We start from the raw sequence: 25384 nt of genomic DNA, 5'->3' as shown, positions 1-25384 counted from the left end.
GTTACAAATATTAAGCTGGAATGTTACGGGCTTTCACTCCAAGATAGTATTACCTGACTGGCAAAAGTTTGAAAAATCATACAATATTATTCTACTGCAGGAGACGTGGGAAGTTAACCCTATAATCTTTTGAAGGCTACATGTGCTTTATCCTTCCCTCTGCGGCACCATCCCGCTGTGGTCACCCTTCAGGTGGTCTGTCTATTTGGATTAATCTCTTAATTGGAGGCCACTGAGGGACCGTGACCACCTCTGGAACTGACTTTCAAGCTGTTTCATACAAGGGGGCTTTGACTTTATTTCTTATCAATTTCTATACTACTGATGTTTTGAATGTGCCCAATCAAAGATATTCAGGCCTATTTGAATTTATTTAAACTCTTGTGGGGTACACATCTCAGCAGGGTCAGCATTTGTAACTTTGCCTAGAGGGTGATTTTAATGCTAGGTTACACTGCCAGAGGGCAGGGGGGCCAATGGTTGCCAGTAATTCGGATGAGCAAGAAAAGAGGTGCAGGCTTTTCTTGCCTCCTCTGATTTACATAATGTTCTGGAAGGAGTTGGGCATGGAGTGCAGGGGCTGCCCACCTTTAGAGGTAGGAACAGCTCCTCAATCCTTGACTATCTTTTCTTCTTTCACAATTTACGGAAATCAGTTATATGGTACAATTAGTAGCACTAATTTCGGGGATCACGACCCGATCGAGATAACTTTGGTTGTACCCTAAAGAGAGATCCATCAACACATGCCAGGTCTTATCAATGTATTACCAATTGCAGATAATCGCAGGCTGTGCTGTAAATTGTCTTGATTCCCTGTTCTTGGTTCCCCTCAGTTATTGTCCCTATTTTCAAGAAAGGGAGCAGGGCGGAGCCTAAATGTTACGGGCCCATCTCCTTGATCGATATTTCAGCCAAAACGTCCGAGCCCTGTATAACAGAATAACAGAATTTGTCAATGATAACAATATAATGATTGCATGCCGATGTGGTTTTCAAAATGGCACAGGGACGGTTGAACAATGCCTTGATTTAAACCTGATCATTGGAAATACACTGTGGCCAAACAGTCAACATTACATCTCACCTTCATGGATCTGTCAGTGGCCTTTGATTGTGTCAACCGAGCAGAGTTGTGGCAATCCCTTATCAAACTAAAAATGGACCCATCGCTAGTACACCTGCTGTTTTCTCTACTCACGGACCCTAAGGCCCAAGTTAGGTTTGGGAACGTCTCAGATGAATTTAGCATTGGACGGAGGATCCGCCAAAGGGGCATATTAGCTCCCCTCCTATTTATTCTGTACATATGTGATCTTAACATAGGGCTCACTAAGTGCACCCCCTATGTGCCTTTGGTGAATAGTACCCCCCCCCCCCTTCCTGCATTATTTTATGCGGATAACACTGTGCTCATCACCCGCACTCCCAAAGCCTTGAATCTTTTAGTCTATTCCTTTGTTAATTTTTGGGCAAATTTCGACCTATCGAATAATTTTACGAAATCTTTGTTAATAACTTGTGGCCCACAGCGCACGCGACTTCATTCTATCGCTGCGGGTCTTAACATTTTATTAAGCACCAGCACTTTCTCTTATTTGGGGTTACTTTCAGCTCATCTGGGTCATGGTCTCCTCATATTGCACAAAACCGGGCTACATTTTCGAGGGCAGTTGGCTCACTTCTCCGTTTGCCTTCAGCAAACGGAGGAAGGGACCTTATACCCTTGTTGCAGATAGACTACGCCCGATGCACACTTATTGCTACTTACAGGGCGGGAGATTAGGTGACCCCATAAACCGCCAAAGGGAGGAAAATCGTTTTTGTAGGAGAATATTATCCGCCCCATCATCGACTTCTCATTTTATTTGTCATAACCAGCTGGACATCTTAGATTATTTGAGTGACCATATTCGTAGCCTCCCGGCTCTTTTGTTGTTATCTATTTGGAGCTCGGAAGAAACGTCATTAACAAGGAATATAATCTCAGACTGCTTGGCATCCTGCCAGGGCCTTTTCATCCCATGGTTGGCATATGTCAAAAAATCTTTGGAAGGAAGTGGCTTAATTGACATCTTCTTAGATACAGCTCCATGGGCAGAGAACTAGGATTACAGGTAAGCAACTTTTCCTTACCCTGTAAGCATCTGTTCGTGGCGTGAAGTACTGTAGATGATTCGCATGCACCCACCCTTCTCCCTAGAAGCCTACGGTTGTTGCAGATGCCTTCTTTCTTATCTTTAATATATTGCACGGACATCTTATTTTCTATTCCTATGCTCCATTACTTCTGCACCTGCTGTACGAAAAACAATCTAACAATGGAGCTGATGCCCATGCACAAATCCACTCATAGGAGAAGTCACTATACCTTGTGACTCGAAAGTTGCACGCGTCCGAGACCAACAGTAGATGGCAGAAATAGGCACAGCATCTGAACCTACTACACACATGCCACAAAGGGATGCTTACAGGGTAAGTAACATTTTGACTGGACGGGTTCAAGTCTTGGCAACGACGCTCATCATCCTGTGATTCTGGGCAAGTCACTTAATCTCCCCATGCCTAACAAAAATGAATGTGTCCTTCCGAAACGAAACTGGTGCTATGTAAAGCGCTCTAATACCCGATGTCTTGGGTCTAGTTCACGCTAAATAAAAAAAATTACAAACATCCTTAAGTACATACTTTCTAAGTCTAAACAAGGCATCCCTTGATTTGGAACCATAATGCTGTGTTTTTAGGTCTCGCCTGGTGAATGCAGCGCATGCGCTGCTCTAGCCAGGAGAGCACCTTTTGGAATCAATTCTGCGAGGGCTCTCATGCACGCGTCTGCAATGGACAAAGATGGCTGCTCTCACCATTTGTCCATTGCAAACAGCATGCAGGTGTCCGTGGGACTGTGGACAGTCCCACGTCATTTTGTTGCCATGACAACAAAATGCCGCTTCGTGTGTTTTTTTTTATGTCAGTCCCCCCAGGGCACAAGCAGGCATCTACTTCTGTCTTTTTGCTGAGATCAGCTGTCCTCACAGAAGTGGATGCCTGCTTGTGCCCCGGGGGAACTGCAGGACAGCCGTTAGCATTTGCAATGCAATAGGTCTCGCATTTATGCGAGTTTGAGCTATCGACATTGCAAATGACAATGCCTTTTATTTATGTTTCAAAAACGAAAACAATAAAAGGCATTGCCATTTGCAATGTCAATAGCTCAAACTCGCGTAAATGCGAGACCTATTGCATTGCAAATGCTTGTATTTCTTTGCGCACCCATCCCTACTGTCAAACAAACCCTGGGCGGCCACTTCACCCCAGCACGTCCTCTCCTACAGCTCCAAGTCGATCATATTTGACAGCTTACTCACTGATAAATTGCCTGTCTGTAAACACGGAAGAAAGACAATTACATCAAACCACACTAAAATGTTGACTGCTAAGAATCATACATCAGCTCTTTGTGAACATGTCCGCTGTTTAGAATATTGGAAATTGCAAGTTTGTTAGAATTGTGATTTACATGAGAAGTAGCTATTTTTTTTATAAACATACCGACATTTGGCTGTTCTATCGGTTAGTTTAGCGATTGTTGTTTTAACAAAAGAATGCCAAATTTCGAAATTGAATGCAATGTCATCAGAAGCATTAAAGTGTTAGAGATAAATCATTTAGGAAAAAGCATGTGTGAGTGGGCGAGCCGTGGCTTTAAAGAGTGGCACTCTAAGCAACTTCAACAAATAGCAAATGTTAACATGGTCGCCATGTTTACAATCACGCACGGGGCTTTAATTTTATTGTCCGTTCTTTGTGTCTGTGGTACGAGACTTAGACAAGAGCTAGTCCTGAGCTGTCCTTGGGGTCCCCGTGCCCTGGTTCGCCCGGCCCTCTGGCAGAGGTGACACTCCCCTGCTACCTGCACGGCTAGGCATGTGAAGTCGGCATGCAGAGGCTGAGTCCGCTTCACTGCACGCGGGTGCTGTCCCAGATGGCCCGAAGACCAGATCTGTTGTGCGGGGCCATCGCCCTGAGCTGCGCCCTCATTGTAGCCCTCAGGTTTACCTGCAGGTGAGTAGTTGTTTCGAGGGGATGATTTGAGATATGATGAGTGGTGAGAAAGTGGGCATAGGTGAAAAGAGACACATTGGAAAGAAATGACTTCTGAGCCAGAGTAGAGATGATGTGTCTCTATGAGATGAAGAGGTGAAACTACAGAGTGGGAAAACTACTGTCCAGCAAGGGGGATAGGTGAGGCTTTAACGGGCCAGTAGATATAAGGAGTTACTGGAACGGCATAGGTGGTGCACTTTTAAGCGAACGAGGGGTGAATACAGCGTACCTAGATAACATCGTAGCGAGCGAGCCGGGGATGCTCAATGGAGCCTGAGGGAACACAAACCAGCATTGGCACAGGCAATAGGTCTCGCTTTTGGGACCTTATAAGTATTTAGTTATGCAGCACAATATCCTTGGTGCAACAACAACTGTTGCATGGCAAAACACTTATAAAGTCCCAAAGGCGAGACCTATTGGCTATGCCAATGTTTGTTTACTCTGCATTGACACTGGTGTACGCCAGTAAGCCCTACATAATACTACATACTCTGATTATTTTTATAGCAATAATACAAAACACAACATTTGAAAACCAGTGAAACATCGCCATATCTTGACTATTATTTCCATTGTTTTGGCGCTTATTTGAAGTTGTGGCCTTTGTGTGTTACTTCATTACATTTGAGGATTTATACTTTCCTTTGTGTTCCCACCGGTGCTGTTGTGCTATGTCTGACCTGTAGACAGCTTAAGGAGTTTATCCAGCCTCGAGGTACCATAGAAAATCACCAATAAAAAAGCGTATATAGATACGTAGAAGGGCTTTGGATCAGCATTCTTCATGCATGGGTCTGTTCAATTATTATTCATATTTTGCTTCCTGCTACCACAGCATCAAGAATGGGGTAGCGTGTCTGCCCATTTCAGCCACTGGCTCTCTTGCACTGTGAGTCATTTTGCCTCATCACATTTCACATCCACCTTAAAAGAGGTGCGCCTTAATGCCCGGGCCTGTAGTCCAGCACTTTATTTTGTTGTTCCCTCTTTCTTTCCATTTCTTTTTTTTTTTTTTTGGTCATCCTTGTGTATTTTACCTAAATATTTTCGGTTTGTTTTAATTCAAAGCAATAATATCTTCTATTAACATCACACAGTCATTTATGTTCCTGTGAGGGGCATAACACTGCAAATGATTTCTAGATCTATTCTAAATACACATGCCTGATAGGTAGCACCCATATGGTTTAGTTAAAGTTATAAGTTATAGTTAATTTATTTACAAATGTAATACTTTTATTGCAAACCTATAGTCACCGCATTCAAGCAACTATATGTTTTCATTTTTCTTTTTGTGGCCTATATATGTTATAAAGAATGTAAGGAAATGTGACCATTTGAACCAGCGTGCCAAGGCCGGAACTGTTGGCTTTGCCAGCCTTTGTTATATTTTTCTATTACATATACAGCCTCTCCTAGAGAGATGGGCTTGTGCTTCCAACGTTAGACAAATGTGGAAAAAAAGGATATTTAACCATTTCTTGGCTAATAATGAACATTCTGCTTTCCAGTTTCTTGTAGATCACAGGCAAAAAGTTTCTAACCCATGCCCTTTTTCTTTAGTTTTTAGCATATACATGTGGGCTTGTGAAAGGAGCATTAGCCAACCTTGGCATCAACAGCACTGTGACAGCGGAGGTTCCAGTTATGCCAGCATGTAAGTGCCCTTGGTAAACAAAAACAATGTGCAATTATTGATACCATAATTAAAGAGTATTGTGAAACAAAAGTTGTAATGTTAGGCTGATATTTTTTTAGTCTGTCTAGACAAAGTCTTGTAGGCAGTTTGTCCAAACCATCTTTTTGCAAAATGTGTTTCCCTCTTAAGGGCACTCTGCTCTAATAATTTTACTATCAAAAACAATCCTTTTTAATGTGTGATTTCATCTTCACTTTTTAAAGTTTAGAGATTGTCAGTCATTGTAAAAATACCGAAGTGTAAAGTTTGAAACTATAACCATCATGATTGGGGGAAAAATGGACACTTAGGATAATGGAAAATAAGGTGACCGATAAGGAGACATCTTGTATGTTTCTGACCGAGAAACTGATTCATGCATTACAAGTGAGAGGAATCGGCAGATTAGTCCTATAGATTCAAGCACATATACCATATTGTTTAAGGGTTTGTCACCTCCTAGTTTATGTTCACTCTGCCCAAAGATACTGGTGGGGCAAATCATTTGTCCAGTCATTAATTTTCGAGTCTGATTCTCGATTTCCAATTTCACAGTATAATTTTTTGCAAACCCAAACGTGATGCAGTACACAAGGAACAAAAAAGAAGTTGACTGAATAAAATTGATTTAAAAGCAGGACTCCACATGCCAAAGGTAGCTGTGCGTTTGTTATGTAACTATTCCAACCCCCATTCCCTTTCACCATTCGGAAACTGCTTGGCAGCTGATGAACTAGACTTTTTTTAGCAAGCAAACTATCCATTCTATGTTTTCCCACTCATTGAAGGTTTTAACAAAACACTGGTTAACTTTTTGTCATATAAGATGGTAAAAATTAGATGCCTGGTTGCTTTTCCATGTAGCAGTTTAGAGGGCAGTAACAAAATAAGGGGATACCCAAAGAGTGACATCAAGAGGACTAGTAATGATTTCAGCAGCAAATAATTCCAGAGCTCTCATTTTAGATTGTTATATTTTTATGCAAAATATCAGAAATTAACATGTTTCCATCATGCCCCAGCCGGCTAAAATAAATAATCCCTAGACCAGCTGTCCTTGAACAGGAACTTAATACTGCTCAAATTTCTGTGGGTACTGTGTCTGATCTCAAGGCTGAAGGTTTTCAGAAATCGATTGGAACAGCACTTGATATCGTTGTGCCGCTGACAATTAAACGCTGCACCAAATCCAAACCTTCAACGCCTTGGTTCACGGACGATCTTAAAAATCATCGGCACATTTGTCGTAGACAAGAGCAGAAATGGCAATTGCACTGCACTCCCATTAATAAAGCGGCTCATATACACTGATACAAACTTGCTATTGGCCTTGCTAGATCAATTTTCTACTCAGAAAAAATAAGACAGTAAGGACATTGCTCTAAGGAAATCTTTTTAAAGTAGTTAAAGAAGTTTCTCTGCCTTTAATTCATAGCCTTACTGATCCCCCAGAAGAGGTCTGTGATAGACTAGCTATCTACTTCAGAAATAAAATCCTTAACATTTACTCCAAATTTCCTTTCTCAGCTGTTCATTGTTTTTCGATTGAAGCAATGGGCATCTCAACCGTGTCCCCTGGATTCTCGATCTTTCCTCCTATTTTGGTGCAGAAAACCACAGAGCTCCTAATGAACCTCAAGTCTTAGTCTCCAGTGGATCCCTGCCCACCTAAAATCCTGTAGTTAGTTAGTTCCTGGTTGTATTGCTGAGACTCTTCAGGGAGTACTCAATCATGCCTTAGATACAGGGATATTTTTGCATCTTTGGAAGGAAGCTACAGTCATTCAGTTTAAAAACTAAAGTTGACCCTGATGACATGAAAAACGTTTACCCTATTTCTCTTCTGCCCACACCTGCAAAACGTTTAGAGAAATATCTCAATCAAAAACTAGTGACCCAAGAATCTATCTGGATCAATAGTTGGTGGCCAGAGGAATGTGGCCCTCTACCTACCCCTGTGAACGTTGCTAGACATTTTGGTCATTCTTGACACCTCTCAATTTTGAAACACAGGTTAATCGTACGGCAGTACATTCTATGCTTATACATAATCCGGATGCTTAGCAAAACGTTTCCTTTTATTCCGGCAGAAATGTATCATTTGGTAGTCATTGCCTTAATCTCCTCCCGACTTGACTTCTGGAATGCCCTTTACCTGAATATTAACACATCCTCTTTGAACAAACCGCAGGTGGTGCAGAATGCGGCTGCTCACCTCAGTCCTAATACCTTCAAATGACTGTCAGTTAGAAAGGGCATTTGCTTGCTTCACTAGCTTTTTATGAGGAAGCACATCTCCTTTAGGCTATTTGCTCTGTCTTCCTAGCCCTTTATCATAAAGGGTTGAAACTTCTTTCTGCTCTCGTTAATTTGTATATTCCAGGTAGGATGCTTAGGTCCTCCTAAGGTGGGAAAGATGGAGCAGCTGTTCTATTTCAGTGGCTGCTGCTAGGATTTGGAAATCTTTGCCTGCCCACATCTCTAAGGTGACACCTTTATTTTGTTTAAAAAATCCTTGAAAACCTGGTTATTCTCATTGTAGCTCTTTTGGGAACTGTAGCCGTTAGCGGGGTCTGCTTATTTGGTTTAGCACTTAGATACCCTCAGGTTTAATGTGCTTTATAAATTTAAATTTCTTTTTCATTTCTTAACCTGTGATGCAGGGAGTTGCAAGTGCATTGACTTCTCGACGTCTCTTGAAGTCGTGCTTGGGGTTACTTGTAGCCCCCACCTCGAGCAGAGAATCCACCGAAGATTGTCAGCCGAGTGACCTGTGGACCGCCATTTTGTGTTTCCTCTCGAGGTCCCTTCGTGATCCCTGGTCTGTCGACTGGTGGGTCCCTGTGAAGGTAGCTTTGATTTTCCTTGGGCTTCCCTGGTTGCTCCAGACGTGCCCTGACTCCCTTCCAAGTGGTGAGTCCCTCAGACCTTGCTGGTCCGCACCGAAGCATCTTTCTCCTTTCTGCGTGGGTTGCTGTTGCCAAGGCTTGTTGTGTCCAATCCGGGCACCGACGCTGCAGCACTCGACATCCTTCGTGGGACAGCTCTAATCCAGCTCCTGGTCGTCCTCGACGCCTCCTGGTCCTCGTGGCTGAAGAGTCAAGCTTCACCTTCTTCACCTGAAATCACCCAACTTCGGTGGGCATTCGCCTATGGTGCCCCTGGTCACTGGCAAGTGACCCAGACTCTGTCCCCTCTGCCTTCAGGTTCTTCTCAACTTCTATCCAGGCTTTGATCTCTTCGGACACTTCACATCTTCCCGGCAGCAGCACTTCTTCGCCAGCTCCCATTGAAAACGCTGACGTGACCCAACACCATTTGACACCTATTCACCTGGCTTCCCTGGGTGAGGTAACTCGAGTACTCCGGTGCTCCCGTGGGTGTTGACCCTAGAACTTCCTAAGTCCAAAATGGTTTTGTCCTAGTTCATCTCTAAGTGTCCCTAATCTTTAAAAATCTAACCGCGACTTTCCCCATAGAAGCTAATGGGAGCTCGCGGCTGTGTTCTCACACTGCACACAGCCCCCTTGGGTACCCTGTGTCACTACCTTGGGTGGTTCCTTGGGGTCCCAGCGATTCTACAGGCTCTAGACCTTGTGTCTAGTTCAGTTGTGGCTCTTATACCACTATTTTAGTATGATTTGGCTCGCCGCTAGGGCCTGACGTTTATTTGTGCTATTCTACTGTAATATTTGAAGTGTAGCTTATGTGTTTGGACCTCTAGCCTCATAAAGAGACTAGTAGGAGGTGTTTAAAAATAAATACATATATTTTATATATATACCTGGTGTGGTTGTCTTTCATTTAGCCATTCAAGAGATTATAGACTGGTAAAACAAGCTGCTTTACATTCCTTCAAGACTTAGCCTGAAGGCTGCTCTCCGTAGCTACCACTAGGATAGCTTTCAATGAAGGTTGTCTTTAACCTGTCATCAATAAAGGGTTGTTTGGACTGGTGCAAGGTGCCCACTATAATTAATGGACAGCATCTACTAGGCCAACTTCTCACAACGACAAAACGGACTTCATCGATGACCTCGACCCCGTCGGCGACGGTTTTCAAATTGTCAACGATGAAACACTCGACGACAATAACGATTAAAAGGAAGACACCGTCGACGATCTCTTCGACGGAGACAAAAAAGTTCTCCATGACGCCCAAAATCCGGATGGAGGTCATCTGAGTTGGCATCTTGGAGTAAAATCTCGCCACTTCCACCTTCTCATTTATTGGAATTGCAGGAATCTGAAGCGGAAGGTCTTTTTGAGCCTGCTTATAGTCCATTCCAACTCCAGGTAAAATGCCAGGATACAGAGAATGAAGAAGAATATCAAGAAAAGTTAAGCGTATTTAGAGGCAAATTTTTCCTTTGAAGATGGCCCACCTCCAAAATCACATAGATATGAATCCTTTCAGGAGAGATATGATTTTGAGGTGGAAGAGGATAATCTTCCACCGCCACGGGAAGATACCATTTCAGTGCCAATTTCATTTATCTCGGACCTAAGACACATGATAGGCGACTATTACAAACGATTCCATGAAGATAATGCTCAAGCACCTACCACCCTGAGTAAGTAGCAGGGTCACCTTCTTCTGTAGTTTCACAGTCGCCACAGGTTACACAGAAGACACTACCTCCAGGAGTGATAGCCATCAGGGATGACTATATAGAAAGTGATGTGGAGGACCAGCCAGAAGAGGGAGAGCTGACTCAAGATGAGGTGCCTGTGGGCGATGAATGGGACGACTACGTTGCGCCTTCCTCTCCTTCTCCAGAAAACTCTCTGCCGAAAGACATTGAAGGGTTTCACGAACTACTGTCGAAGAGGTTTGACTTGCCTCTTCCCGTGAAACAGGCGGTCTGTTTCCTTTATAATTTTAAGGATTCAGAGAGAAAATCAATCCGGGACATTCCAATAGTGAACCACATATGGGAAGAAGGGATAAAGATCATGAAGAGCCCGGCTTCAGTACCAGCAGCCATTCCGAGAATGGAGAAAAAATATATGGCTCCGGAATCATCTCCAGCATGTCTAATAGGCCATCCAAGACCTGAATCGGTGGTCATGCAAGCAGCCCAGAGACGCTCAAGAAATCCTACGGCTACATGCTCGGCTCCTAATAAGGATGATAGAAGACTGGATAGTACGGGAAAGCGTTTCCCCGTAATGGCGGCCACGTCCATCAAAGCATCAAATAAGTTAGCCATATTAGGTCGGTACGACCGACAAATGTGGTCCAATTTGGCACTTTTTTGGGACCATCTTCAGGTTGGTAAAAAGGAAGAGGCGAGGCAGATTTTACAAGAGGAGGCTAGGGCTGCCTCCAAGATCATAGATATAGCCATGGACATCTCATAAGTAGATTTGAGACAGATGGCAGGGGCAAACGCTTTACGCAGACAAGGCTGGCTTAAAGCTACATCTTTCTGTAGGGAGATCCAAACCAAAATGGTTGATATGCCCTTTGATGGAGAGAATCAATTTGGGAAGCATATAAATGATGCGCTTCAAGGGATTAAGTCTGACACGGACACGGCACGCTCCCTAGAAACACTGCAACAGCAGCGGTATCGGTCCTTTCGAGGTAGAGGTGGAAGAGGTCAAAACCAGCAAAGGCAGTCTTTTCAATCCTATAGATGCCAACCCTACCAACAAAAGGGGTATCGCCAATTTGCAAATCAGCAGCAATACCGATCACATAACGTGCCCTATCGACAACAGATGGCCAGAAGAAGACCTGCGGCACAAGGAAAGGCACAGGACAGTGGTAGACGGCAGTGACACTTTCAGAGCACCACCCACCTCGCTATGACGCAAACCTCATCAAATTCACTACCTCTCTTAATATTACCAACAATGGTTAGCAATAACATCGGGCAAATTGGTGTTAGACTTCAGTCATCAGGGACACACCTTGGAGTTCATTCAAAAACCTCCTAATTGTCCGCCCATCCCCAAGAAACATCATCATCTGACATTGCTAAAGAAGGGGATCCCGGACATTGTTTTGAAGGGAGCAATAGAGGAGGTCCCTTAACAACATCGAGGAGAAGGATTCTACTCCCATTTTTTCCTAATAAAAAAAAAAGTACCAAATGGAGGCAGGTAATGGATGTAAGGGGTTTGAACAAATATATAAAGAAATGCTGTTGCTACAAGAAATTCTCCTAATGTTAAACAGGGGAGACTTTATAACATCCTCAGATCTCTTGGATGCATACTTTCACATCCCTATTCACGTCAAACATCAACATTACCTAAGGTTCGAGGTGGCGGGGTGCCACTATCAGTTCAAGGTGTTGGCCTTTGGGCTCCGGTCAGCGCCAAGGGTGTTCACAAAATGTATGGCGCCAGTGGCGTCGTGTCTGAGACAACAAGGACACCTGGTCTATCCTTATCTAGATGACTGGCTAGTAAAAGGACCTACATATCCTTCAGCTCAAAACTCATTAAGGGCTTGTTGTCGGCTATTCAAAACACTAGGTCTAAGAGTCAATGTGGAAAAATCCTCCCTGTTACCATCTCAAACTCTACAATTTCTAGTGGCAGTGCTGAACACTAGAGAGGCAAAGGCATAGCCATCAAAGGAACGCATTCAAAAAATCCTAAAGTTGGCGTCTCAAATAAAAAGAAAAGAGTATGTTTCAGTGAGAATGTACAAGTCTATGCTGGGGATGCTTTTATCCTGCATTCCACTAATTGCAAATTGTCGGCTTCACATGCGGCCATTTCAAGAGCAAATCGATCTGCAATGGATACAGGCTCAAGGATCATTCGAGATTTCGTTTTTATCACTCTACAAATAAGGAAAGCTCTGTCATAGTGGGGGGTAAGAACGAGTCTTTCGACAGGACTACTTTTCGAGCTTCAGCCTCCCAGTTTCATAATGACAAAGGAAGCATCCCTACAGGGGTGGGAGCACAGTTACAGGACCTAGAAATTCAAGGTCACTGGAACTCTCGGGAAGCCCTGATGCACTTGCTGGAACTAAAAGCTGTGTTTTTAGGTCTACAAGCATTTCTCCACAGAATCCACGAATCCCCAGTTCTAGTGAGAACGGACAACACTACAACTATGTTTTACCTGCTCAAGCAGGGAAGAACAAAGTCACAAACATTATCCTCTCAAGCTCCAGAGATTTGGCAGTGGCTTCTAAAACACAATATCACTCTACAAATTCAACATTTTCAAGGAATCCATAACACGTGGGCAGACTCCCTAAGCAGATCCTCAAACCTCTGCCACGAATGGGAGGGGATTGCCATCAGATTTTACAAATATTCGATCAATGGGGAACTCCAGGTCTAGACCAATTTGCAACACGAGAATCAAGAAATGCAAAGGTTTGCGAGCAGATTGCCTCAGAAGGGTTTGTGGGGCAATGCTCTTCAACGACGATGGACGGGAATGTTTGCTTACGCATTTCTACCGTTCCCTTTAATTCTGAAAGTAATACGCAAGATAAAATCAGAACCGTGTCATCTGATCCTCATAGCTCCGGCATGGCCGAGGCAGTTCTGGTTCACTGAACTTCTGCAAATGTCAATATCCCCTCACATTCGATTTCCACCTGTACACAGTATGATATTCATAAGCAAGAAGTGGTGCGTCCACAGATAAGCTCTCTGAATTTGTCGGCTTGGAACCTCTTGACCAGGAATTTCAGTCCCCGAATATTCCTCAAGACTGCCGAGATATTTTCAGTCATTCAAGAGCAATCGCCGCCAATAAAACATATGCTGCAAAATGGAAGAGGTTCTGCCAGTGGTGTTTGGATCACTCTTTGCGCCCTCTTCAGTCAACTCCCAAGCAAATACTGCATCTAGCTGCAATATCGAGGTACCGGAGAAAACCGAGGTAGGTTTCTCTTTGGTCTACCAGAGTAATGAAGGAGTTTATGAAATGACTCTTCAGAGTATTTCCACTAATAAAACGGTCAGCCATTCCCTGGCAACTCAACACTGTTCTCGCACAGCTGATGAATGCACCGTTCGAACCTATTCATAAGACTGACCCAAATTTCGTGTCCTGGAAAACGGCACTATTACTAGCCCTGACATCAGAAAGGAGAGTTAGTGAAATTCAAGCTGTCTCAATTTCTGAACCCTTCATGCTATTCAAGAAGGATAAGGTGGTGCTGAGAATGAACGAAGTCCCGAGTTCTTTTCATCTGAATGAACCTGTTATTCTACCTACATACTTTCAGAAGCCAACGTCCCTAGTGGAAAGATCTCTTCACACGCTAGATGTCAGACATAGCTTGAGATTTTACATTGATTGGACAAAGACATTTCGGAAATCAAATCAACTGCTTATTGCTTTTGCTCCTCCCAGGAAGGGGTACGCTTTGTCTCGAAACAGTATATCTCGGTGGATCTCTTCAGCAATTACCTTTTGTTCCAAGAAGGCCAGAAGACCACTGACTGCAAAAGTGTCGGCCCATTCGACAAGGAAGATGGCTACTTCTGCTGCACTGTTCGCTGGAGTGTCGCCTCCGGATATCTGTAGGGGGGCAACATGGTCATATGTCCATACCTTTACAAGACACTACTGTTTGGATGTAGCATGGAAAGGAGATTTGGCAGTGGGACAGACTGTACTCCGTCGACTGTTTATTTAAGGTATTTTTTTACAGGATCTTATATCTGTATATACATAAATGTGTTATAATTCCATGCGTTTTATATATATATATATATATATATTTATGTAGGGGACCAGCATTTGAACAGCACAATAATCAGCATGGTGGAATAAAGCATTTTGAAAATCCATTGGCTCGGAGTGCGTTACCAGCTTTGGAAGGCTAAAGAAACTTTGTTTTGGAGATATATATATATATATATATATATATATATATATGTGTAGGGGACCAGCATTTGAACAGCACAATAATATGTTAGCCAACATGGTCGAATTCTGCCTTAACAACAATGTGTTCTTATTTGAAAACTCCCTGTACCAACAACAACGCGGTGTCGCGATGGGGGCCAGTTTCTCCCCCAGCTATGCATGTATGCACATGGGCTGGTGGGACGAACTGGTCCTTAACAAAGAATACAATGCACAATTGACAAACCATGTTGTTAAATGGGTCAGATATATAGACGATCTGTTTGTAATTTGGAGAGGTAACATCAATGATGCAGAATTGTTCATACAAAATTTGAATCTTAATCATCTAAACCTCCACTTCACAGCAGACATCAGTTCGTCATCGGTTAATTTCCTAGATGTACAGATATATGTAAAAGACGGTCAGATCCATACCACACTGCACAGAAAACCGATGGCTGGCAATTCAATACTACATGCCAGCAGTGCCCATCCAAAGCACCTTATACAAAGTATACCCTTTGGAGAGATGTTGTGGCTTAAACGTATATGCAGTAACCCAAAGGATCTCAAACTAGCTCAGACAGCCAGCAAAAATAGATTTTTGGCTATGGGATATTCTCTTAAATGCATTGAAACCGCTATTAAGAAAAGTAATGATCTAGATAGAGAAACCCGTTTCAAAATCAAAGACAGACCAAAACAGACTGAAGACACATTTAGATTCATCTTCAGGTTTAGCAAACAGGGAAGATTTCTGAAGAATTTGATCAACAGAAATTGGCCAATAGTATTGGGAGATCCGACTATTGGTCATTTACTCCCTAAGAAGGCTGCCATCACATTCAGTAGGGCTCCCTCTATGCGGGATTCCTTGGTCAGAAATGACCTAGAGAGTGTAACCCTGGGCACTTGGCTTAGTCAGCGAAGGGGATTCTACAGATGCAAATCATGCAAAGCATGCCAACATGGCATCAATACTACTGTATTCAAAACACCATTCAAAACCGAAGAAATCCTGATCCCTAAGCACCTGATTTGCAAAACGGATCATGCCATCTATGTGCTGGAGTGCCCTTGTAGACTCAGATATGTAGGAAGCACTATCCTACAGGGACATAAGAGGGTGCTTCAACACGCGAGCGATCAAAAATCTCGATCAGGCATATCCAGTTGCACGACACTTTGAGGATAAACACAAATCAGACCCTACCCTATTGAAGTATTTCATAATAGACAGCATTCCAAACAAAAAGAGAGGAGGAGACCGAGTTAGAGCTCTGACAGCTTGAGACCAGATATATTTTGAACCTAGACACAAAGTATCCAAATGGTCTAAACCAAACAGAGTACCTATACACCTGTCTATAGTTTTTTGCCATACATTCCATTCGTCAGAATATGTTAAAATTTCATAAGGCAACATACTGTCATTTAAACTAGATTAAACGGAACAAAGGAAAGATAACCGTATACTGTAGAACACTATGTTCCAACACTGTTCTCTCCCATGCCGTAGCCTGTAACAATTCTCTATTTTTTAGCACATCGGGTTTCAGGTACACACATTTTAGGATTAAATTATGGTCAAGGGTTTTAGCACTTAGCACTTAATTCATTATTGCACTTTGCACTATTTACATGCAATCAGCGTATTCTCTGTTGGGATAATAGCCAAATACATTCTGGCAGAATTTCGGAAGCACTAGCACTCTGTTCTTTTATTGAGATAGAAACCGGTTTAAGGTATTTAAACCTGGTTGTTGTCCTTTTCCTGTCTAATTTTAGAAAACCAGCGATATTTGTTTTTAATCTTATTTATTATGATGAGATTTTTAAGCACAGCTGGTCTTTACGGAAATTGGACTTGTCACTAAATGGATCTATACAACTCAATGTGTTTTTAAATAAACCCTTTTGTTCAATGCTCAGTATCATTGGTTGGGAATGTACAATAACTATTTTCTACGTACACTATTAGTGGTACTATACATTCCTCACAAAATATAACAACATACATGTCTAGTATTTTTTCTATGTCTGTGATCCAACAAATCTTGCCTGCATGTCAATTTGAGAAAAAGTAAAAAAAAATGATATTTAAAGGTACCTCATGGTGTGCATGCGCGTCAGGTGATCAAGATCCTTAGAGGATCGAAACGCGTCATGCTGGTGGTGTAACTGTGGCTGAATAAAACATAATAGCTGCATCAACCCTGTGGTCCGCGCTCCGTTTTTTGGCAGAAGCGACAGTGGCTGCTTATGGAGATAAAGCATCATATATATATATTACCTACTGGCGGTCGCCAGTAGGTAGTTATAGTTAGGACCGTGTTTCCATAGGAAATCCGCAACATTCTATTTGGAATAACTTTGGCGCCGGTTAACGAATCATCGCGAAATTATCAAAATAGGTGGGGCGCTCCGCTCCTTCCCTGAAAGTCTCGGGGGGATTCGTCAAGCGGGGGCTGAGAAAAAGGGGGGTCCCAAAACGCGTTTTCACCATGCATTTTTCCATAGGACCTTTAGTCTGAGCTACAGTCCGAACGGCTGAACAGAATTACTTGTAATTTGGCAGAGAGGTAGTCCGCAGGTCAAGGATGTGCCTTTTGTAGGTCTAGTGTAAATCTGTTCTGTAGTTCCTGAGAAAATAGCATTTAAAGCAATATATATATCTGTAAGCGCGCTCCGTGCGCTTACGGTAAGCTTACCGTACGCGTACGGTGCCGTGCGCGAGCTCAAATCTGATTGGTTGTCACATGACTGTAAACATTCGAATCGGACGAAATCAGGAAGTGTCGGCCGCCATTTTGTGTGTTTCACACAGAAAAAAAAAAGGGAGATAACGTGAAAAGGGGGCAAGGAAGAGAGTTATAGACCCCCTAACATTTGAAAGGGGGTCAAAGAAGGACACAAAAGTACGAAAAATACATTTATTAATTTTAAAAAGAAATCGCCGAGTGCGCGTACGGTAAGCTTACCGTACGCGTACGGCAGAAAAAAATAATAAAAAAAGAAATAAAATTCAGATTTAAGTGTTTAGATATTAGGGGGCTCTAAAAAGAGCTGTTGTGTTTAAGAAGTGATTTTTTAGTGAAAGAGCCGTTGTGTTTATGAAGTGATTTTTTTAGTGGTACCTACAAGTAAGTACCGATGCAGAGTCTAAGGTTCAAGAGGAAGACTCTGTTCCCTTCATCAGTGAAGTGTACACCATCTCCTCTATAAATGTCTTGCATGTTGTAACGCAAGTTGTTGTGGTAAATGGAACCCATACCATAGTCTCGGAGGAAAGCAGAAACCGATTTGTTGACGTGCTTTCTTGCTTTGTCAATCTGTGGACAAAATTGATTGGACCAGTTCCATTTTTGCCTTTGGCATATGTTAGAATACGCAAAGGCAGTTTTAGGGAAAAGTGAAAACAGTTGTGCAAAGGTCTCCTTCATAAGCATTTCCAGACCTACCCCAGTCAAAGTGCCTAGGTCATTGCCACCACAGTGCACTATTATGAGGTCAGGGTGTTGGATTTGCATGAAGGATTTCACCAATGGCATCAATTGGTGCCACTTTAACCCTCTCTGACCAATCCATTTAATGTCTACATTTGGCAAAGCAAGGTCTCTCACCATACCTGTTTTCTCTGCATACTTTTCACTCCAGAAGACATAGCTGTGCCCTACAATCCACACTGTGAACATCTTCCAAGGAGATCTGGATGCACTCAGGAGGTGTAATTCAGTAGAATGGGAAAATGAAATGAAAGACAGTTGGAAAATGGAGTGAAATGTCCAGCTAACTATAACGTCTGTGAAACCTATGGTTTTTTCACTGAATATATATATATATATATATATATATATATATATCAGCAGGGCTTGAAGTTTGCTGCAAGAATTTATTCCACCAGAATGTATCAGCAAAAAGCGACCTATATATATCTGTGCAGAAAAGAAGCTGAGAACTCTGGGTAAGTCTCAAGTTTAGGTGGAAAGCAGCACCTGTATAGGGCACCCTCAAGACCGGCGACATTCTAAATTTGCTCACATCAAATAACGGGGATTGTCTGGCGAGGACCTCCTAGCGAACATCCACAGCAATTAAATCAGGACCACGAAATAATCGAGTGCTGATGTATATTTATTTGGCAATGTAAAATTCAGGAAATTAATCGGACATAGTTCCTGCCATTAATATATATATGTAATTAGTCTTTGTTGTTTTAACCTTTGTGACTGACAAGCTACTGTCTTTTTGCTTTGACTTATTGGTTGTAAAGTGTTTTTTTTGGTTCAGAAGGAGCAAAGGAGTTTTGCTCTTAAATTGCTTTTATGGAATTTATGTACTGCTTTCTATTCTGATTCAAGAATCTGAATCTATGAAAGATTCAATGCTGGAGAAAAAACAAGTTACTTGCCTGTACACTGTGGTTCTCCAGTATTGCTATCTTTTATAGATTCACATGCGGCCCGCCCACCTCCCCTTTTTAAAACAAACCACTATTACCTCATGATGGGAAACTTCTATTACACTTATGCTTGAAATCTGAGGTATGGAGGCTCTGCAGGGAATTGTGGTCTCAGGGCTGGCAGCTCATTGGCTGTTAATTGGACCTTATTTATAAGGAGAGCAATAGGTTAGCAAACTGGGTTCACTTTGCATTGGTTTTACATGAATTGTCTTTCATACTGCTATATTTTAAATACCATGAAACCCCCACCATGACGACGGGGAAGATTCAAGCATGTGAATCTATGAAAGATATCAGAACTGGAGAACCACAGTGTCCAGGTAAGTAACTTTTTTTTCTTTCTCTTCCTTGAACTGCGGAGAAGCAGAAAATTCTACACTGCCTTTATTTTGCAATAGGCATGCCTTTGGGGTCTCTACACATACTGCTCGTAACATTAAATTCTAACTTTAAATAAATTATGAGAAAATTTGGTCTACTGGGAAACTTAAAGAATTTGGTGAAGGATCTCTTTTGGAGTTACTGCAATCTATCTCCACTACCACCCAAGAGCAGGTCAGGACTATCATGTTTAATGTCTTGGGTGGGTGGGCGGTATATTAGTCTGGACAATACTCTTGTATATTATTGGCATCTTACATCAGCCAGAAGCACTTCCAATAAGTACTAGTAAAGCCATCCGGTCTTGGCAATTTTAGTGGAGTGTGCTGTATACAGCATCTGCTGCTTCAGACATTCTGCCTCTTGATAATATTACAACCCTCTCTTACTTCTTTCAGGAATCACTCAAAACCCTTCTTCTTTGTGTCTTAAGTTAATTCTCGCCTTCATCTAACACACGCTGTGTCTCTGCCGAAATGTGCACCGTTTCTGCATATATTGTTTCGATAAAGCCTTACACTTTCAGTCATGATGCAGTCGCCGTTTCAGCTGTTTCTCCAGTTAGCAGTGTGAGATAGCTTAGGAATTCTGTGTAAAATACCTATAATTTTGTTGGTGCATGAATGATTTCTAAACTCTTAAATAAGTAAATACATCACAAACGTATCAACAATATGGTTACTGTAATGAACAAATAAAATCTGAATTATCTCTGTTCCCGCATATATATATTTTTTGTTTTTTACAAGTAGCACAAGTTACTTTAAGCAACACTACTTTGAAAAATAAAATCCGTATGGAAATGCAGCCTTTCATCCTAATGCTTGTACCCAGTCATAGGGGGTTGTTAATAGCATCCTGCCTTAGTGTCTTCATTAGGCAAGTCATTCCGCGAACCTATACCACTGGACTTTTTGTGACACGGACTAGTACACCGGCCACAATGCAAAATCAGAGACAGGCCGCAGATAGTGCGCAAGTTTATGGTACTTGGAAATTGTAGTTGCCTGGTGGCTGACAGATGATACAGAGAGTAAAATGTATACGGATCTTCAGGTGTTGTGAATATTCCCTGTTTACCATGCTAAAGATCCAGAGTATACTTTTATTTTTTCTGCAATGTCTTTGATTCTTCTTTCAGAAGACTTTTAGTTTTATGAGCACAAGGGAAAACTTAACAGCTGAATCTTGTTGTCCCATTTAGGTAAATTTCAGGTCATGATTCTCCGGACCTAATTTTCTGCAACTCCTGCTTTTCTCATTGATACGACTGTCGTGCAATAACAAGGAATCCAGTTGAGACCGGGCTGCCAAATGATCCTGAATTTTCAAGACGCTGAAATATTTCTACTTTCGTAATTGCTGGGATGTTTTTATTGTATTTGTTTAATGCCAAGTTCATAGAAAAAAAACAACGTATGAATATGGAGTTAAAGTTAATTAATTCATCTATGCAAAAATTCTTTAAAGTAGCAGGCAACCTTTGCACAAATGGATACAAAAATAGCCATATTTCTGTTGGCACTGTTGGTAATCATTTTAATGTAGAGAGTTATCAGTGCATAACTGTGTTCAAAGCCACAAAACCTCTAATTCCTGGGTGCAAAACATATGTGTTGTAATGTGAAATAATGTTAAATGTGAAAAATTGTTTCAAGGCACTGAAAACATTTTTACAGGAAATATGGAGGCTTCTGCAACACAGCGTAAAGCTGGCGGATGCCGAACATAGTAACCACATTTTGAAAAAGCCTTAGGTGTGATGCTTGTAGCAAAAAACTTGGAAAGCGGGGCTTTTGTAATATTTTTCACCCTTTTTTCGTATGAATATGGTACTTTAAATGCGCTGTCTTACTTTTTGTCACTTTGTATGTTTGTGCACTTTTCCTTTACCCTCTACTCCATTTAAAGGCAAGAGTGCAATGCTGATCGTTTACCCCGATGTTAATATATTTGAAGACATAAAATAAACTTCTCTTTTCTGTAAGGTGTAAGTGTGTGTGATTCCATGAATGCAGGTGGCATTGTTCATTGGAAAAAACTTTTCCAGAGTTTTTTTTGCCTTTGTTACAGTGAGCGTTGTTTTGATGAAACACTAATGCCCATGAAGCTTAACTTTGATCAATGTAGATACATGCTCCATCTGAAGTATGAGGGATGCAGGTTGTTCAGTTAATATTATACCAGCTTCTTAAAACATTGTGCAATTATATGAGGGGGGTTCCCTAAGAGTTGTTCACGAGCTACTAGAATATGGATTCCCAGCAAATAGTAAGAAGTTCACAGACATACCAGTCCACTGTGTCATTCAGAGGATCTGGAGGTGAGAGCTTACCTCCAGACTGAACAAGCAGGATCAGTGCTGCTCAGTGGCAAACCCGCCAAGTAGAAGCCATAGAAAACAATGGTAGAGATTCACACATAGACACAATCTATAACTGATGTAAGAATATGGGTTATTAGATGAGGGGGTATGTAAGTCACAGAGCAGACAGGATTAACTTAAGGAAAAGTTTGTATTTATCAGTACCAAATCAATGGAAAAATAAAAAAAACAACACAATAAAAATCATACTACCAATTCCTGAAAATAGAGAACAATTTAGTAAGAAAAACACCACCAAAGCAACTAAAATCCATGAATGGGAACTTTTAAAGATTTTGAGCAAAATGTGGCTAGAAAAGTTAAAGCGCCAATGGGAAATCACTTTTCTAGATTGACCGTGACCTAGTCGTGATTTCAGGCTAACTGATGGAGCAGAGGTCAGACACCCTAAGTGGGTCATCCCGGTCAAAGATTTTACCTTCTAACTTAGTCTCTGAAATGGACATTGAAATCCTCAAGTGGGACAAGGCAGCTGTATCTGGCAACGTCCTCTCAAAGCTAGATAGCTGGTGAACAAGGTCCCATTAAAGCTGTTGGTTTATGCACAGAATGTCGAATCTCGCGGCCTCTAACGTCCCCTCGTTGGGCAGATAATGCGATTTCCCCAAGTCGGGACTTGTACCTTCGGACTTAGGGCCTAATTTAGAGTTTGAAGGATGGGATACACCGTCACAAACATGCCAGATATCCCATCCACTGTATTGCAAGTGTTTATATTCAATGGCACTTGTAATACAATGGACTGGATACCTGTCATGTTTGTGAAGGAGTATCCCAACCGCCAGACACTAAATTAAGCCCTTAGCCTTTTGTTTACAGTGCTCAGAATTCTTCAGCGATGCAAGCCTGAAGCAGTTTACTAAGAAGTTCTCTCAAATTCGAACATTTTTACCGCAAAGTCCCACTCTCTCCAGAGATCTCAAAAGTCCAAACATTTTCTAAGTCCCTACTTTTCAGACTTTCTAGAGCATCTCTTCTTGACCACTTCTAAAACTCCCCGAGCCTCAAAGACAACACGGGCCAGATCTCACTCCAGCACAGGCCACCAGCAGTGCAGACCAGCCCAGGTCAACTGGCAGTTGTGGAAAAAAGGCCTCTTGTTGTGGCCCTGTAGCCACACAGGAGGTATGCCAACAGACCGTTAGAGTCCAATCCTCAGTCCTTGGTACATGTGGGAGCAGATCCAGCCCTTCAGGTCTCCACACAGGTCACAGACAGTAGGTCCAGTTCTCTTCTGTCCTTCTGCAGGTCAAGATGTGTTTTGATGAGCTGTAGGTGAGGTGCCACTTTTGTGGTGTTTACTACGCACTGGATAGGGATTACTTCTGAACATTCCTTCTCTAATTGACATATGTTCCCATAGGCAAACATTTCCACTTTTGCAGTGCATCCTGGTTGCCTCACTGCAAACTATCCAGACCGTTCTCAATAAATTCCAACACAGCTAAATATTCTCGCATCTGCAAGAAGTATGTTGCATACCTAGGGGTATGTTTAAGGTAACCAGCATTCCCCTCCCATTCAACCACTCTAAACTGGTTCTGTGGGTTGTTCCCTTCTCCACTGGGGCTAAATTGTGTTTTTGAATCAGGAGAAACTTCTCCTCAAGGATTCCCTTATCACTAAACTATAAAAGTATAGAACTTTCCCTGGTCTTAAAATAAAGAAGTTACTGGACATTCCTTAACTGCCCTGCTTTGGTTAAGCTGTGTCACATTCCTTCTCCAAGCCATCTTGCCAGGCCCAAGCCATTGTCTATGCTCTGAGAGCATTATTTCACGTCTCATCAAAGCAGCATTGACAGCCCAGCTACAGGCAGGAAAATTATAACTTTTTCTATATATTTTATAAAAATACTACTTCGCTATTGAATTTTATTTAAATCAATATTAAAAACAGTGGTGAACTCGCTTTGCAGATTACTGCAAATATAGGATTAGCACATTAATTGTCCTTTAGCTTTTTCTTCATAGAACTAGCAATATCTCTAACAGTAAAATATAGCTTTTGGAGGCTGGTCAATATAGGAACATGCAAACATTGAATTCTTACATGTTCCACTTTAAATACCTGGCACCCTACCTTGTAGGCTACAAGGCCTACTTAAGGATGACTTACTTAATATTTAAAATTACGGTTTCTCTCCTGTCAAGAGGTTTATTTTGACATGTTCACCTGCAGGTTAAAAATGGAAGTGGCCGGAACTTGCGGAGTAACATAAAAATGTAACATAACCCGAGCGGGAGGAATTAGGCACGTCACGCTGCTCGCGCTGAAATTTTCACCGGGAGCATATTCTACGCTGTAAAATCAGTGCGACAGGCACCACAGGAGCTTGTGCCACACTGTAAAATCAGCTCGACCGGCACCACACGGCGTGACAGAGGGCGTTGCTTATTTTTGCTGCTCGAGTAGATTTTGTGCTCGAGCAGCAACTTTCCCAACGCGAACGGTTGCAACCTGCAGCATTCTAGCACCTAATATTCACATTAGGAGACACAAATTCTCACTTGGCAACGTAACGTTGGTGAGCTGTATGCAAGAAAAAATTCCGCCCGCAGAACAGAACTATTCGCCCACCTCTAGTATAAAAGCTGCTGCAGTCTGGTTACACATGTAGGCCTCACACCATACATTCATAATATAAGTAGCTATAGATGCACATGCTTTGTATATTCCTGCTGTCTAGTGTTAGGTTAAGACGTTTACAAGATATTTTTATTTAAAGAAGTTTATAGAGTCACAAGATGTGCGGCGACTTCTCCCTTACCTGAGAATGGGCATGGGCACCGACACAATGTTAGATTATTGTTTTTTTCCACCATCTGGTTGGGACGTTCACAGAGCAGGCTCAGAGTTGGTTGTGTCAGAAACAAGTTTTTTGGGCAAGTATTCCAGCACAGGACACGACTACAAGTTCTAAATTGGATTCTTCAAGTCCATTTGACGGCAATGAGGAGCAGGTTGTTAGGTTGTCTACAAAGACCAACGGATCTTGTATAAATGCTATGCCCAGGGCTCAAAGTACATTCTGGCCCGAGACCCATGCTTCAAAGTAAAAACAATCCCACACCGGGGTAGAGCACCCCTACTGTGGGAGCCTGGCATCAAACCTGAGCATGGACACAGAAGGCTACCACCTCCAGGATCCCCACTGCCTTTGGGCTCTGGTCAACACCGGCCCAAGGCGTTGGGGAGTCAACCAAATCTCCATCCAAGGTCATCTACCCCTACCATTCCTTGAGCCTCACCACCACTCACACTCCAAGATGGCACCAAAGGCACTGACAAAGCTGGCGCTGAAGTCCTCTCGGTGAATAGATTCCATCGATGCTGAAGCTCCTGCAGGCGTTGAAGATCCAGTTGATGCAGAAACCCTGGTTAACAGCCAGGTCCGAGGAATAGGCTTTCCCTAGCCTACAAAGGTTCAAGGTAAGTTTGACGCTAGGCTGAAGCATCTCTTTAATCAGTCCGCCACCAAGAAGATTCCAGCGAAACCCCCTTTTCCAAAGGCATCATAGATACT

The 25384-nt window shown here is 42.3% G+C and overlaps 1 protein-coding gene across 1 annotated transcript in view; it reads left to right on the top strand.

Moving 5' to 3' along the window:
- Nucleotides 1–21459, top strand: part of LOC146798435 (trafficking protein particle complex subunit 6b-like) — a 132403-nt gene extending 110944 nt beyond the window's left edge. The window contains exons 5-6 of the mRNA XM_085625708.1: nucleotides 5671–5764; nucleotides 20677–21459. Coding sequence (XP_085481834.1) covers nucleotides 5671–5764; nucleotides 20677–20708 — 126 coding nt within the window. The 3' untranslated portion in view covers nucleotides 20709–21459. The remainder of the gene's footprint in view (nucleotides 1–5670; nucleotides 5765–20676) is intronic.
- The last annotated feature ends 3925 nt before the right edge of the window (nucleotides 21460–25384 follow it).

This window comes from Triturus cristatus, chromosome 9 (genome assembly GCF_964204655.1).
Source record: "Triturus cristatus chromosome 9, aTriCri1.1, whole genome shotgun sequence".
NCBI lineage: Eukaryota > Metazoa > Chordata > Amphibia > Caudata > Salamandridae > Triturus > Triturus cristatus.
The sequence above is the reverse complement of the archived record's forward strand: the minus strand, read 5'-3'. Positions and strand labels throughout refer to the sequence as shown.